The sequence below is a fragment of the Saccopteryx bilineata genome, chromosome 11, assembly GCF_036850765.1.
Source record: "Saccopteryx bilineata isolate mSacBil1 chromosome 11, mSacBil1_pri_phased_curated, whole genome shotgun sequence".
NCBI classification, from domain to species: Eukaryota; Metazoa; Chordata; class Mammalia; order Chiroptera; family Emballonuridae; genus Saccopteryx; species Saccopteryx bilineata.
In genome coordinates, this window is record NC_089500.1 from 69,724,262 (window position 1) to 69,741,470 (window position 17,209).

The 17,209-nt window shown below is 46.8% G+C and overlaps 1 protein-coding gene across 1 annotated transcript; it reads left to right on the forward strand.

The window, feature by feature from the left end:
* Window positions 1-373: 373 nt before the first annotated feature.
* LOC136315337 (pepsin B-like) lies at window positions 374-9,381 on the forward strand. The gene is made up of 9 exons (XM_066246854.1): window positions 374-492; window positions 1,084-1,240; window positions 2,408-2,525; window positions 3,022-3,140; window positions 3,838-4,037; window positions 5,354-5,476; window positions 7,852-7,999; window positions 8,747-8,845; window positions 9,077-9,381. The coding sequence occupies exons 1-9, from the start codon at window positions 428-430 to the stop codon at window positions 9,227-9,229; spliced, it is 1,182 nt and encodes a 393-aa protein (XP_066102951.1). The 5' UTR covers window positions 374-427; the 3' UTR covers window positions 9,230-9,381.
* The last annotated feature ends 7,828 nt before the right edge of the window (window positions 9,382-17,209 follow it).

Sequence of the window (17,209 nt, forward strand, 5' to 3'; positions counted from 1 at the left end):
GAAGAAGTAGAAAGTAGACTGCAAATCTCAAAAAAGCACGTGCCCTTTGGAGCTAAGGGGAAAGCCGTCCCACTGCTCCGGCAGAAGGGGCCAGCACCTGCTTTCCAGTAGACATGAGCACCTGGGTCTCTTGTCCCGGTACACTTTCCATTGGCTATCACATCCCAGCCTTTACATTCCATCAGCAAAGCCATTAATTGTTGAGTAAATAGACCCAGAGTGGACACGGAGGTCCTTCAGGCTTGCCGAAGGGAAAGACAAACAGTCCGTGGGTGTGGAGGGAAGCAGGCTGTTACCAAGGCGGAAAAGCCCACGTGCCCAGAGATAAGTTCAGGGAGATCAGGGTATAAGAGAGGGACCCGACCTCCCACCACGCGTCCCAATACGTGCGGCTGTCACTGTGCTGCGTGCTGGCGGGCACTGGAGAATGAGCACCATGAAGATCCTGGCCTTGGTCTTGGCTTGTCTACACCTCTCAGAGGGTGTGGAGAGGTGTGTATGGGGATTCAGCCTCATCGTGAACTCCAGCCCCAGGGGGGCGTGACGAGCCAGGGAAGGGCAGAGGGCTTCCTCCGCACGTCCCCTGGACAGGCAGCCAGAGCGTCTCCTGGTACCACGAGCTGGACACCCGCTGGGGGCCAGGACTTGAAAAGGATGGATGGATGGATGGATGGATGGACGGATGCATGGATGGATGGATGGATGGATGGATGGTGTGTGTGTGTGTGTGTGTGTGTGTGTGTGTGTGTGTTTAAGGGTGTGTTGGGTATTTTGTTGGCTTAGAAGGATGGATAATCCCTGTTCCCAGCTTAGAGGAGGGACTAGGAAGAAAAATATATTTATTCTCCAGGAACAATATATAAGCTTAAACCCCCCCAACATTATCATGTGGTGCATTTCTGTGCTGGGAATCCCGGGGTGACTGCTGTGGTCAGCACTGGCTGGAATCCAGGAGGACTTCCTGTAACGGCTCTTCCTGAGTGGAGCACTGGGGAGGTTTGCAGACTCTGGGTGATCAGTGAAGAAATGGCTTTCCTGGGGCAAGGTGAAGCTCATGCCTCTTTTTCACCCTATTCCCTGCAGAATCATTCTGAAAAAAGGCAAGTCCATCCGCCAGACGATGGAGGAGAAGGGTGTCCTGGAGACATTTCTAAAGAACCACCCAAAAGCTGACCCAGCCGCCAAGTATCACTTCAACAACGATGCTGTGGCTTACGAACCCATCACCAACTACTTGGATGTGAGCGAGGGGCGGGGGCGGGGGGTGTCCATACATAACTCGGGGCTGGTAACCATTTCTAAGTGCTCATGTACATCTCTCAGTAGCTCTGATTTCCTTTTCCATAGGAAAGCTAAGTTTCACTTTCCTATGGAAAGTATCTGAATACATTATGAATTTGAACCATCCAATAGGACAGTAGCTTCCTTCCCTTCCCCCCTTTCCTCTCATTGCTGACCCGTCTCTACAAAGCCCCATTGATACGGGTAAGAGCTTCACAGTGGAAATGTTCAATTCAGTTAAGAAATTGCCAAGGATGTCCTAGCACTGAGCTGCAGGAGACAGAAGGAAAACACGGGCAGGACCACCAGGGAAAAAAATCCCCAGTGGCTGCAGACGACATCCCTCCGCCTTGGGAAAGATACACAGGTGTCCAGAGAAAGTATGTGGATGTTCTTGGGGCAACAACGTCTGCTCAGGGCATCTCAACTATCATGGTGCCCTGTGGACTGTTCTTAGCGAGGAGTTACATAGAGCATCCGAGCTGGAAGCCACTGTAGGGGTGTCTCCTTGTATAATAGGTGGAGGTGCCAGAGGCAGGGAAGTGGCACGACTGGCCCCCATTCACTTAGAACTTAAACTGCCTCTCAGTGAAATTCGTTTCTTGCTTTCCACATGACCTCTCATCCTGGATATCCGGGCACTCTGTGCTAGTATGTGACCAGGAGGGAGGAGAATGGTGGTGGAAGTATCTAACGCTGGAAGAGAAGGGGAGAAGCGTGTGTGTGTGTGTGTGTGTGTGTGTGTGTGTGTGTGTAAGAGAGAGAGAAAGAGAGATGTAAAGGGTAGATCAACACTTGGAAAGAAGAAAAAGTGATTGCTTCCCCACCGTTGCGTGTTCTGGCGTAGCACGCTAACTCCGCGGTGGTGTCACCATATTGCAAAGTAGAAAACACATTGAGGAGAGGATGTTTTCTGCAAGATGGTCTCAGCTGGTCAGAGGCTGACAACTAGAGACAAAAAAAAAAGGAAAACACTGAGAGGAGCTGACATGGGACATGTGTGGGAGAAGCCTCTTACTCCCCCAAGGAAGTGACCTGGGTAAAATGTAACTTCCGGTGGGTCAACTTCTCCCTCCATAAGACAAGGCTGAGCTGCTTAATGATGGTGACATACTTTTCTTGGCAGGCTTTCTATTTTGGGGAGATCAGCATTGGGACACCACCCCAAAATTTCCTGGTCCTCTTTGACACGGGCTCCTCCAACCTGTGGGTGCCCTCCACCTACTGCCAGAGCCCGGCATGCGGTGAGTAGGGCGCCATCGCCACCTGCCTGCGAATGGGCGTGGTGGGGGGTGGGGGGTAGAGTCAGCCCAGCCTTCTAACGCCAAGTCCAGAGTTCTTGGTGTGTATCCATTGTCTGATCCTTGTTAAATTCAGAACATCTAGAAATCTTGCCCTCAGTCTATGTTTCAGAGGTGCTGAAAGTACTGGAGAGACCTCAGAAATAGACTACAACCTCCCTTTCTTTCTTTATGGTCCCTTCCACTCAGCCCTCTCCAGTGAGCCAGAATTCCTGCTATCTTTGAGGGACCCATCCATCATTCCCTGAAGGAATTTGGGCAATGTTTGTTAGCCAGGGGGACAGACTGTGCTGGGGGTGACACAGTTTGTCACAGAGGATCTCAGGCTGAGCCCCAGTCCAGTCTTGGTCTGATGATCCCAGGCCATTGAGGGTGTGGTGCTTCCAAGTATCTTGGGAAGCAGTAAATGATGCTAATGGCTCATTCTGTCTTTCTACAGCCAATCACAACAGGTTCAACCCCAGCCTGTCTTCCACCTTCAGAAACAACGGGCAGACTTACACCCTGTCCTACGGCAGTGGCAGCCTGAGCGTGGTCCTGGGATATGACACGGTGACCGTGAGTGATATTCTCAGAGCCTCTGAGGGTCTGCAGTTTGGCTCCTGTCCTGCTTCTAGAGCCTTGAGCTGTCATAGAAGTTCATGATTACAAGTCAGGTACAACCTTCCCAGGAGCTGAGAGCTAGAAAAGATGGTGAAGGCCATCCATCTCAACCTTCCTCCCAAGAAAGGAACTGCTCCCTTCTCAGTCCTGGCCACAGAAAGCTCTTCCTGTTGTTTTAAAGCCATTGTGTGTTCTTGTGACTTTGCTCCCTGGTCTTACCTGTTTGCTCCGGAGCCACACAGAACACATCCGCCACCCCCACCCCCCACCCTCCCGCCCACACTTTCACTTTGGATCTTTGAAGACCTGTCCTTTCACTGGTCTCTTCTGTCTTTACATCGAACACCCACGGTTTCTCTAGATCATTCTTGCGCACAGATTGTTCAATATGAAACCCTGGATGTGGAAACTGTAACTCCAGAACACAACCGCTACTGCCTTCCCAGCGCCCACACGTTTTCCAAAACACGCGTGGTTGGGTGATGCGGTTGTCCTTCCACACCCACGCCCACGCCCACGAGTGAGCTCAGCATGAAAAAAAAACAACAAGTCTTCTGGGGAGAGGTGCTGCTGGCTTCCAGGCCCTGGGCACCTCCGTCCGGGGCGGATTCGCCCACGTGCATTGCTCAGCCCCCCTGTCTGCTCGCCCCAGGTTCAGAACGTCGTCGTCAGCAACCAGGAGTTTGGCCTGAGCGAGAACGAGCCCAGCAACCCCTTCTACTATTCAGACTTTGATGGGATCCTGGGGATGGCCTACCCCAACATGGCGGTGGGCAACGCCCCCACGGTCATGCAGAGCATGCTGCAGCAGGGCCAGCTCGGCCTGCCCATCTTCAGCTTCTACTTCTCCCGGTAAGAAGCCAGAAAATCATATTCACACTTTAGGGGAAATTTTATTTTAAAGACACTGGAGGAGCCTGACCAGGCGGTGATGCAGTGGATAGAGCATGGGACTGGGACTCAGAGGACCCAGGTTTGAGACCCCGAGGTCGCCGGCTTGAGCGTGGGCTCATCTGGTTTGAGCACAGGCTCACCAGCTTGATCCCAAGGTCGCTGGCTCGAGCAAGGGGTCGCTCAGTCTGCTGGAGCCCTCCCTCCCCCCCCAGTCAAGGCACATATGAGAAAGCAATCAATGAACAACTTAAGGTGCTGCAGTGAAGAACTGATGCTTCTCATCTCTTTCCCTTCCTGTCTGTGTGCCCCTATCTGTATCTTTCTCTGACTCTCTCTCTGTCACACACACACACACAAAAGAAAAGATGCTGGAAAAACTTAAAACAATGGTCACAATGGTCATAAAGAATATTGATGACTTTATTTTATTTTATTTTTGTAAAAATAAGCACTAGTTCCTCAATATTTGTTTGGTGAATCTGGAGATTGCTGTCAGATTGGCACAAGCCCTGTGGACATTTGCTAGTGAAGAGAACAATAATGAGATGATAATTATAATGACACCTGTGGCTTTCACAAAGGGCCCCTGTAGCAATAACTTCGAATGGCGTCTTAAAAATCCTGTTATTAGCCTCAGTCTGCCAGTGAGGAAATGGAAGCTCGGACAGGGTGTGAATGTTGAGAAAAGTCACCCACTGGGAGGGAAAAAGCCAAGACTCAGACACAAATACCTTGTCCTGAAATCCAGTGCTGTCCCCTCTCCATCTGGCCTCGAACTTCTGTGACATGCTGCTCTCCCCCCTTTTATCCCTAAACACATGATCCTCAGGGTACCAGCGGTCCAAATGCCTTTCTCCCATGACTGGCAGGTGCAGGGTAGTGAACGCACTAACTTAAATCCTCGTAACATTGTCTCGTGACCAGCCTCACCACAAAAGTATCCCCATCAAAGCACACCTGGGATGAGGCACTCTCAGAGGGAAGTCTCACTGTGCCCCTGGCAGGGGTTCCCTGGGGTACTTTTCTAGTTACTTTTTAGGTGCCCGGTCTCCAACTCCATCTTCTCTAGCGACAGTCTGTGTTTCCAATTCTCCGATATTTGGAGTGTTTCTCTGAGAATTGCCTTTCCCACTGTAGCGTGAGCCAGGTGAATTCTGAAGAGTACCAGCTTGTTCCACGGTCCCTCTGTGTCTGAGGGAGGAAGGGAAGGAGAGAGAGGGATGGCTGACCCATTTGTATTATGGGAACTCACGCTCATCCATGTTTCTTTTCAGACAACCCACCCGTCAGTACGGCGGAGAGCTCATCCTGGGAGGCGTGGACAACCGACTTTATTCCGGTCAGATCATCTGGGCCCCTGTCACCCAGGAACTGTACTGGCAGATTGCCATCCAGGAGTAAGTAGAGAGGACAGTTCCTATGGATGATGGACATGCCTAGGGTGTTTCTCCTGTGTGACAGAATTCTTGTTCCTGTCATGGAATGGTTTTCTTGAAGAATCACCAAACCCTCAGGCTGAGATAGACTCCGGCATCTAGCTTTCGACCGGCTGTTTTGAACTGGTCACTGAGCCTTGTCATGCAAGCTGATTGGCCCATTCTTAGGCATTGTGAGTGCCTGTCTTTATTCTTGGAAGCTTCTTTATTTAAATTGGCATCATCTTTACCACTTCCATCATCGGTAAAAGTAACAGCTGTCATTGGTGCTTTCTACATGCCAGATACAATGCAAAGTATTTTACATATACGATTGCATATAATTTCCACAACTACATAAGAAGGTCAGCAGAATGTGTATTTCATTCCACAGATAAAAAAAAAACCAAGGCTCAGAGGTTAAGCAGCTTCCCTGAGGCACGCATTTCACAGATATCAAAATTCAAGCAAAAGTATATTTGATCCCAAAGCTCACGATCATGACTGAGTGACGCCTACACCCAAGGTCCTCCAAAATTCTTCATCATGTGCAAATCAAAGACAAAACACCTTGGGCCTGTCCTCAAGACCATACAGAAGCAAGGCTCTGTCCGTCTATACAGTCGTCCCATGACTCCTGATCTATGACATGGCCAACAACAGGGTGGGCTTTGCCTGCTCCGCCCAGAGAGTGCCAAGCCCTTGCCCCTTGCCAAGAGTTCGCTGCTTCTGTTCTTTGGGATGTATCACCTGACACGTGGCTGACTCCTCTCCTCTGTGCTTGCTTGAATTTTAGGCATCCTTCAGAGCCTAGATTGATTCCTATTTTTTCCAAAAAGTCTTCTCAGGAAGTCCACAGTGATATCTCTCTCTCTCTCTCTCTCTCTCCCCTCAAGCCTGTAGTATTTACCTGTGCTCATGTCACAATTTATATGTCCTAATCATTGGTTAAGACTTTGGGAAATGGCCCACTGTGTATGAAAGAGAAGTAAGAGCTTGGTATGTCTGAGGACTAGTTTAATGTGCTTGGAATAGAGGCATCTTTTTCTCACCCTTTTCAAAGTGTCACTTGCTCAGGAAAAATTCTGCCTGATCCCCAGCCCAGACTAGACCGCACCTCCTCTCCTCTGGCATGCGGCATTTCTTTCATGGCGCTCGGCGCTCGTCAGGGCTGCGTTATCTGTGTGTTTCTGTGAAGCGCCTGGCTCTCCCTTCGGACTGGGATGTCCGTCTTGTGCACCACTGTGTCTCCAAGTGCCCTGGCTCATGACAGCGCTGAACAAACACATGGGAATAAGGAGGAAAGGTAGAGCAGCAGAAAAAGCTGGACGAGGAACCAGGGGCTGAAACACATAGGGCTTTAGGCACCACAATAGGGAAATTAGCAGCTACCGCCTCATGGTGTTAGCCATGGCTTACTGTGTTCTGTGGTCTCGTCTCTATTAGAATGAGATCCTTAAAAACAGTAGGTACATCTTACTCCCTCCTTACATCACCTTGATCCCTGTGAGAGTGTTTGTCACGTGGTAGGTACTCAAAATGTATTTATTCATTGATTCCAAGCCCTGACTGTTTGGCATGGGCTCTGGGCTCCCTACAGGTGCATACAGGTAGAGTCAAGAGGACAAGATCCAGCCCTGGCTGGTTGGCTCAGCAGCAGAGCATCAACCTGGCATGTGGAAGTCCCAGGTTCAATTCCTGGCCAGGGCACACAGGAGAAGCGCCCATCTGTTTCTTCACTCTCCCCCTCTCCTTCCTCTCTGTCTCTCTCTTCCCCTCCTGCAGCCAAGGCTCCATTGGAGCAAAGATGGCCTGGGTGCTGAGGATGGCTCCATGGTCTCCATCTCAGGCACTAGAATGGCTCCAATTGTAGTGGAGCAATGCCCCAGATGGGCAGAGCATCGCCCCCTGGTGGGCATGCTGGGTGGATCCCGGTCGGGTGCATGTGGGAGTCTGTCTGACTGCCTCCCTGCTCTCACTTCGGGGGGGGGGGGAAAGAAGAAGAAGAAGAAGAAGAAGAAGAAGAAGGAGAAGGAGAAGGAGAAGGAGAAGAAAGAAGAAAGAAGAAGAAGAAGAAGACAAGATCCAGTTCCTGTCTTCCTGTCTTCCAGGAGCTGTCAGCCAGAGCTGGCGGGGTTGCCAGCCTAAAACTGAGGCTCTCACTCCAGCGATCACAGGGGCACAGAAGCCTGAGCTGGCAGAGTAGCTCAGGGTGGCCTGCCTTCCTAGAAGAGCCAGCCCGTCGGAGCTGCGGCGTTGGGGGGATGAGCGTTGGGGGGACGAGCATTGGGGGGATGAGGGTGTCATGGATGACGTCCGCAGCAGGGGCTCCTGACTCTGCACTGGTGTCCCCTCAGGTTCGCCATCGGTCACCAGGCCACGGGCTGGTGCTCCCAGGGCTGCCAGGCCATCGTGGACACGGGCACCTTCCTGCTGGCTGTTCCCCAGCAGTACATGGGCTCCTTCCTGCAGGCCACAGGAGCCCAGCAGGCGCAGAACGGTGACGTGAGTAACCGGGAGCTGTGGGTTTCCCTGTACATTCTGGCAGCGCCAACACAGGAACCCGAGCTCAGGTAGCGGGTCCATGAGAGGGAGGAGGAAGGGATGGGTGGGCCCCTGAGCCCCTGGCTGGACAGGTCAGGTGGGGACCCCACATGGCATGTCAGGCATGGACCCTCAACCTCAATGCAAGGAAGGGTAAGGGGATGAGCAACACCCATTCCATCCAGACCGTGAGTAAGGGCTCAGTGGTTGTCAGGAGGTATTGCTAATTCATTACAGGTCCTAGCAACCCCTGACAGCTTGGTCTGGCCACTGCCATTTGACTGTGCTGTCATCAGGGCACAATGCATTTTCCCATTCCTTGGGTCCCCGTCTTCACTAGGAACACATCTTTGGGTTTTACTCCGAGAAGCCTCCTGTTCCCTCCCATACTACACAAGTATGGGAGAATATGCTTCTACAAGTGTGTGTCCACGCCCTTGTTCTGTAACTTGTACTTTCTGAGGTTAGAGACTGCGTTCTGGAATGAGCCTAACTCCTTATGGCCATATCAGTACCACCCACATCTAGGAGCTGAGATGTGTTTAGGGCGAGGATTCAGGAAGCGAGAGGGTCTGGTTAGCGTTGTGCCTGGAAGTCGGGCCCTGCAGTCCATGAAAGAGCCTCTGCCGGCAGGTCAAGGGGGGCTCAGGCCCTGCGTGGGGCTCCATACCCTTGGAACTCTACAGCTTTGCCTTTTCTGTCCCCCAGTTTGTGGTCAACTGCAACTCCGTGCCAAGCTTGCCCACCATCACCTTCATCATCAGCGGGTCCCAGTTCCCTCTGCCTCCCTCTGCCTATGTCTTCAACGTACGTAGGCACTCCAGGCTCCCTGGACGTGTGATTGGATGGGCCCAACAGCTGTCCCGTGTCCCAGCTCACACCTGGGCAGCTATGAGGGCCCCCCCAGGGGCAGGGCTAAGGGTGAACAAGAATTTAGAGACCTCAACAGGTGCCATGGAATGTAGGTGGGAGGAGTTCCGGTGGGTAAAGGTCTCTACAGTGCAGCATGTTATATCCTCATGTCCTTTGTCTCCACAGAACAATGGCTACTGCAGGCTTGGCATTGAGGCCACTTACCTGCCCTCCCCCAGTGGGCAGCCCCTGTGGATTCTGGGAGATGTCTTCCTCAAGGAGTATTACTCCATCTACGACATGGCCAACAACAGGGTGGGCTTTGCTTTCTCCGCCTAGATAGCGAGAGGCAGCTGTCTGCACATTCCCCGAGGACTCTGGGATTGCCCTACTGTTTCTGTGGGCTCAGAGCAGCCCGTGTGACTACCCTGACTCCTTCTGCTCGCTACAGTCTTACTTTCTGCACCAATAAACGCCTTTGAAGGCCCTTCCAAAATGTCTTTATATGTGTGTTCTCCTTTAAGTAGTTCATTCTAAATGGAAACTTAGCAGTAGCTATTTCAGGGGATTTGCTGATTGACTGACAGGAGAGAACCCAGGAGAGCAGGTCTCTGCACACCGGGTGTGGGCTCAGATGGTAAGGATGTGTGTGTGTGTGTGTGTGTGTGTGTGTGTGTGTCTGGGGGGGTGTCTGTATGAGGCACTCGGCTGGGGGTCATGAAAACAGACCACTTTCTTATACCAAATACAAGAACAAATTCAAAATGGATCAAAGATTTAAATTTAAAACTCAAATCATAAAACTCCTAGAAGAAAACTTTTTGACATTGCTCTTAGCAATATGTTTTTTGTATATGTCTCCCTGGGTGAGGGAAACAAAAGAAAAACAAACAAATTGGACTACATTAAACGAAGAAATTTTTGCACAGCAAAGGAAACCATCAACAAAACAAAAAAACAACCTAGAGAATAGAAGATACTCACCAATGATACATATGATAAATGGTTAATATCCAAAACATTGTATATATTAAAAACTCCTACAACTTAACACCAAAAAAACCCCCTCCAAAACCAAAAAATCCAATTAAAAAATGGACATAGGATCTGAATAGACATTTTTCCCCCCAAAGAGGACATACAGATAGTCAGTAGACATAAACATGCTCAACGTCACTAATCACCAGAAGATGCAAATTAAAACTTAACGAGATATCACTTCACACGTGTCAGAATGGCTATCATCAATAAATCAACAAACAGCAAGCGTTGGCGAGAATGTGGAGGAGAAAAGCAAACCCTCGTGTACTGTTGGTAGGATTGCGAATTGATGCCGCCACTGTGGAAAACAGTATGGAGGTTCCTCAAAAAATTGAAGATGGAACTGCCTTATGCCCAGCAATTCTACTTCTGGGTCTTTATCCAAAGAAATCCAAAATACTAATTGAAAAAGATATATGCAGCATTATTTACAATAGCCCAAATATGGAAGCAACCCAAGAGCCCATCAAAAGACAACTGGTACATATATTTACAATAAAATATTACCTTCTCAGCCATAAGAAAGAATGAACTCTTACCATTAACGACAACATGGACGAACCTCGAAGGTATTATGCTAAGTTGAAATAAGTCAGATAGAAAAGACAAATACTATATGATTTTAGTTATATATGGAATCTAAAGAACACAATGAATAAACATAAACTCATAGATACAGAAAATAGACTGATAGTGGCCAGGGGGAGGGGAGTTAGGGGACTGGGTGAAAAGGTGAAGGGATTAAGAAGTTCACATTGGCAGTTGCAGAATAGTCACGGGGATGTAAAGCACAGCACAGGGAATACAATCAGTAATACTGTATTAACTATGTATGGTGCCAGGTGGGTACTAAAGTTATTGGAGTATCGCTTTGTAAATTATATAAATGTCTAACCACTATACTGTTCCACCTGAAACAAATATAATATTGACTGTCAACTGTAATTGAAAGATAAAAATTTTTTAAAATAAACTATATTTATATATATATTTATATCAAGAACCCATTAGAAAATTGAGTTAAAAATTTGAATAGACACTACAAAAAAAGGGTTAAATAAAGGCCAATAAAAATGTTAAAAAATAGTTTAACATCTTTAGCTTCAGAGAAAGGCTAATAAAAATCATAATGAGATACTCTTATAAACACACGTCTTTATGCCTGTGCAACCCAGGTGATGGCTCCTCAGATCACTCACGTGCACCTGGTGGGAGTGTGTGCCTCGAGCCAATTTGGTTATCTTTGGTTTAATTTGGAAACATCTTTAACAGCATCTACTTAAGTTGTATTTATGCTTACCCTGTTCCCTGCACACAAAAAAGCACAACATACTTGTGTGCTCGTGTTTACCATGGACTGGTGTGGCCCAGCACCTGGGTCATGACAGTGCTGTGTTGTGAACCAACCAGCGACTGATCAGCAGGACAGCGAACAAATCCCGTGCTCGCGGCCCCCAACGGAACTGCGCACAGCAATAGAAATTCTCAAATAACAGCAGACACGACATTGAGAAGTCACCCCACACACCTACCAGGAATCCCTCCCAGGACAGTAAATACTTCTGGGTCCCTTGCATGCACGTAAAACACTAAAATTAATCTGTGGTCCTGTTACAGCACAGGACAAGCCTGTCCAGCCAGAGACTCCCCAGTTTGACCTGAGACTCAGTGGAGTAAAGCAAGGAGGTGGGATTCCTTAGACATCTGAGCCGGTTCTGATGATCCGGAGAACTCTGCATCCCGGCAGTGAGTACCCAGGGGCAGTGAGTACCCAGGGAGCACCGAGTGACCAGCGGCATCATCACTGGACGTGGAGGGCCCAGAAGCCCACTTACCTGGGGGTTCTTCTTAGCACTCTGTTGTGTGTTCATGGTACTTACTTTCTGATCTCAGAGCCTATCCTCCAAAACTCCTGTTTCCTCTCAAAGCAGCCCAAAGCCCGGGTGTCTGTCCTCACGTGCGTGTCCTCACGTGCACGTGCAGAGAAAAGGGAGTTGGTTCCCATTGCAGATCAATCCCCCGGGAAAATGGCAAAATCCAGGTCTACCATCTGGCATCACCTGATTTCAGTTGTGGTTGGAGTTAGACAATCTACTTGAATTGTTCTCAGCTTGGATGTTCACTGGGACCAGCTGGAGAGTTTTAAACACTGATGTTTGCGTCCAGTCCCAGGCATTCTTAGCTGCCGATGTGGGGTGCAGTCTGGTGTACAGGACTTTACCATTTCCAAGGGCCCAAAGGACAGCCAGCCAAGGATGACACGTGTCCTCATGCTGTTTTGGAGGCTGTGGTTCTTGACCTTGGTTTGCATGAAACACACTTTGAACGAGAGGGTGACTGGGCGTATTCTCACCAAGTGTATCACAATGGCTGGGCAGGGGCCAGGAAATCAAAATTTATTTTTTTGAAGAACTCCAAACTTTTTGACTGAAAGATGAAGGGCACTTCTCTCATTTCGAAGTTTCTCAGCATGTTAGAATTACGAGGTAAAATTGAAAACTGGATCTGAGGCAGGATTAATTGCCTCTTACCTTCGGGGTAGGAGTGGAGAAGGTATCAGCACTTGACACTTACCAAGGGGGTTTAAATACAAGGTGAATTGTGCCAGCCACTGCCTTAAGTATGGAGAAATGTGAATTCATGGCAATCAGTAAAGAAAGAATGAGTCAAAGGGCTAAAAGAAGTACCTAATAAACCAATAGCAATACTGCTCAAAATCAAAGGTGAAATAAAGACATCTTCAGAAAAATTAAATTTAAATTTTTCTTTGTTAGAAGACTTAAATTAGAAAAAAGTAATAGTGAGTTCTCTAGCCCAAGGACAATGATCCCACTGCAAATGCAAATGAAGGGGGTTAAAACCTACAAAAATGTAAACAAATGTTTATAAAGCAATACTAGAGTGTCACATAAAGATTAAAATAAGTAGAATTAAATGCACAACATGAATAATGAAAAAGGCGGAAAAGGGAAAAAGAGAATGCAAAGTGTTCTAAGGTATTAACCCCTAAAGGAGGAGGTATAAGTAATTATTTCTATTAGACTATTGAGTGAGGGACTTAGGACTTAATTGTTACCACAGCCCTGGGAAATATGTATATATATGACTGTAGCCAACATATGAGAACAATGACATAATAAAAATATTTACCTGAATGAAGTCAAGCAAAGAATCATATAGGTAATAAAATCAATTCCATTTATAATAGTATCAAAATTAAAATACTAAACAACCAAGGAAGTGAAAGGCTATACACCAAAAAAACTGCAAGATTTTGATGAAAGAAATTGAGAAAGACACAAGCCCATGGAAGGTTACCCTGTATTAATGGTTTGGAAAAATTACCAATGTTAAAATGACCATGTTGCCCCAAATCAACTATAAATTCAACACAACCCATATAAAAAAGACTCACAAATCCATTCAAAAGGCTCACAGTGGCATATTAGAATATATACATACATAAGTGTATTAGATAGATTTAAGAATATATTATAGATTAAAAATTTAGGAAATAAAAAGAAAATGTCCAAAGTTGAAGCAGAAAGAAAAACAAGTGGAAATTACATTAAAAAGATCATTAGGGACACGTGCCACACAATAAAAAGTACTGGAGTAAACATTAAAGCTGAGGAAATAGAATTATATCTAATGAGAGATGTGCAAAGCTTATCCATCCCAGATTGCAACATTTTACTGAGGAATGAAAGAAAATATAAATGGAGAAATATACCACCTTCTTGCACTGCTAAAAACATTTTTTTGAGGAAGCAATTTAGAATATATTTAATCGTACGTTCTTTGGGTCAGAAGTGCTTTATTAAATGTATTCACAGATTGTAAATCACATCTTAATTTTAGAAATAGTAAATATAAAAAAAAAATGAACATCTTAGAATCAAAGAAATCTAATATCTGAACCACTGTGTCTGAGAGGTCCCGCTAGTACAGGAAATAAACATGAACCTTTTATCTTAAGAATAGAAAAGAAAAACTATTCAATGTGTATACTGAAGGGAACTACATTTCAATTAAGAATATTTATTGGTTAACATAAACATTTTTGAGTTTGTCTTAACTGTAAAAATTCAACAGGGGTTATTATGAAATGCATAATGAAAACTGGTATCAGAGATGATTCCTGGGATCCGAGGATGTCACCACAGACAGACTCTCTGTCTAACTCACCACCGTGGTCTTCACAGCTGCCGACCACAGATCTCATGTCCTGTCATTGACTTCCTTTGTCAACATGGATTTGATGGCACTGACCTGGGTATGCAATAGCCAAGGACCCAGGGAAGCCCACCTGAGAACAAACAGTGATTTACCACCTTGATTAAGGTGGGAATAGAGCACTAGCTCTGGGTGTTCTTAGTAGATATTCTATGAGTTGCATTTCCCAGGGATAGCAAAAGGTACTGCCACTGGAGCGTACAGCGGTTCAGGTGTTTGTGGTTGCAAGGAACAGACATAGACTCTCTGGCTGGCTTAAGCCCACAAAAAAATTTCTTGGAAGATATAGGTATCTGAAGGAACACAAGAAAGAGATTCTTGAATTGAGGAGATGGAATCATTCGTTATTTATTCAGTAAGTATTTATTGAGCAACTACTGTGACCCAGATGTGTGCTTCATACTGAGATAGAGCAGCAGACAAAAACATGATCCCTGCTTCTGTGGAGCTTAAAGCACTGTGGAGAATACGGAGCAGGAAGGACAGGAAAGGAAGGAAGGGAGGAAGGGAGGAAGGGAGGAAAGAAGGAAGGAACGAAGGAAGGAAAGAAGCAGAGAACCAAAGAAAGCATCAAGTAATTGCAAATGGTGCTAAGAGTAATGATGGCAGCAAATAGGATGGTCAGAGGAGTCTTTTTAGAAGAAATGGCATTTGATCTATGATATAAAGAATTAGAAGGAACCATGCAGACGAAGAAGAAGAAGAATAATTTTCTAGTGAAGTGGTGACAGCATAGCAAAGGCCTGGAGACAGGACAGAGCTTGGCGTGGCTACAGACAAACAGAAGGCTGGAGCTTCAGAAGGAGGGTGAAGTCACAGTAGTCAGACAACTCCTAGACCCTTGGCCAGGAGTTCCGGGGCCTTTTCTCTAGAATTGCCATTAAATGTGACTTGGATTTAAGGACTCTTGGTGTCTCTGTCTCTTTGTTCCAAAGTATATACCAAGACTTATCCTTATTTTTTTTACAGGCTTTTTCCAGAAACAGGGGAATTCCTATGAGCTAGAAATGAACCCAGGTGGTACTTACTACGTAGAGGAAATAGATAATGAAGACAGCCACTAAAACCTACCCTCTTTTCTCTCTCCAGGAAATGCTCTAGGCTTATGGAGAAGAAGCTAAAGAAAACAGGACACCCCAGACTCCTGATCACAGCGGCTATATCTGCTGGCAAAAGGATCATTGATACCGGATGTGAAATTACAGACTGAGAAGGGAGTGCACGGGGTCCCCCGGGCCTCCAAAACCCAGAGCAGACGTTCCTAAACATTTCAGGGCAGCATCCCAAGCAGTTGTGTTAAACATCGTGTTGAGAGGTGAGAGCTTGCCAAATAGGTTTGGGCACTTAGTAGCTTTGGTATAAGATGGTGGCCCCTTTAAATTGTCACTGTGGTGGGCTTTGGGAAGAAAAGGAACATCATTTAAAACCACAGCAAATCCTTATAATAGCAATCCTCGTTGGCAGTTTCTTTTGAAAAAAGCTCTAAAATGAAGGAAGCTATTACTGGCAGAGCAATAGGAGAGCTACTCACCCATGATTTCCAGGGCCCTAAGGCATTTCTTAGATACAGACTTAGAACCCATAATTTTCTAACCTTCAGCTCTGGTTTTCCTTGTTTTGTTTTTTTGTTTTGTTTTTCCAAGGAGGTAAAGGAGACATCCTATGTAGCCCTATGAGGATCACAGAAAATAACCTGCTCCCCGGAGGCCCCCAGGAAGCCACATTGATGGGGCCATATGGACATCTTCCTGATATTATGGTTTTCCATTGCTACCATTTCTTAAATTGTCTATAAAATGATGCCTTCCAGGATCCTGATGGCTCAAAATCTCACTTTCAGGTTCCCTGGTTTCATGTGATGACCTATGACTTCCAAGTGGCTAGGACACAACAGTGCCCCACATCTAGGATTCAAGGCACAAGGCAACGTGCCTTATTTTGACTGCGTAAGAAAGAATGGCCTCAAGTCATAAGAAGAGGGCAGATTCAGGAGAGCCTTGCTGTTGGGAAAGAGGCTTTCTCTCTGGGGAACAAGTAGCTAGACTTTGTTCATCAAACAGGACAAACACTGGTGAGGAAATAAGGTCCATGCTGCCTGATTCAGGAATACACCAGGAAGTTCTGGGCAGACATGGGGTCCCTGAGAGGAAGCGCATCATGGGGCTCCCCTCCGATGGGAGGACCCTCCGGCTGTCTTGGCACTGTGACCCCTTAGTCTGTGCCCCAGACTCTGGAGCAGGGTCATGCGGTTCTGACACACACGAGGCTGACATCTGGGCTTACTATAAATAATCAACAATGCCAATTCAGGTTGAAAATGCTCTGGGGAAAATCCTTTTATTCTCTTAGGGGTCGGGAACCTATGGCTCATGAGCCAAATGTGGCTCTTTTGATGGCTGCATCTGGCTCGCAGACAAATCTTTAATAAAAAAATAACAACATTAAAAATATAAAACATTCTCATGTATTACAATCCATTTATTTCCTACTGCTCATGTTCATGGTTGCGGGTGGCTGGAGCCAATCACAGCTGTCCTCTTGGACAACACCAAATTTTTATTGGATAATGCATAAAGTACATGGGTCGTTGTATGGCTCTCACGGAATTATATTTTAAAATATGTAGCGTTCATGGCTCTCTCAACCAAAAAGGTTCCCGACCCCTGCTCTATGTCCTCTTTCTACCCTTCTACTCTTGAGATCCCACACCCTGTCTTCTCACAGCTCTGACCGTAAACAGGCTGGAAATGGGCAGGTTGATGGCTTCACTTAAAAAAATCAATCTGAATTTCTTTTTTTAAGATTTGTAACTTTTTTTTTTAGATTTTATTTATTCATTATAGAGAGGGGAGAGAGAGAGAGGGAGAGGGGGAGAGAGAGAGAGAGAGAGAGAGAGAGAGAGAAGGGGGGAGGAGCAGGAAGCATCAACTCCCATATGTGCCTCGACCAGGCAAGCCCAGGGTTTTGAACCGGCAACCTCAGCATTTCCAGGTTAACGCTTTATCCACTGCGCCACCACAGGTCAGGCCAGAATTTCTTTTG

Excerpts from the sequence above, each read along its gene's own strand:
- LOC136315337 (XM_066246854.1), top strand. The coding sequence starts at position 428 with ATGAGCACCATGAAGATCCTGGCCTTGGTCTTGGCTTGTCTACACCTC. Across the intron at positions 1,241-2,407 it reads CCATCACCAACTACTTGGAT|GCTTTCTATTTTGGGGAGAT; the intron begins GTGAGCGAGGGG and ends TTTTCTTGGCAG. Across the intron at positions 2,526-3,021 it reads CTGCCAGAGCCCGGCATGCG|CCAATCACAACAGGTTCAAC; the intron begins GTGAGTAGGGCG and ends GTCTTTCTACAG.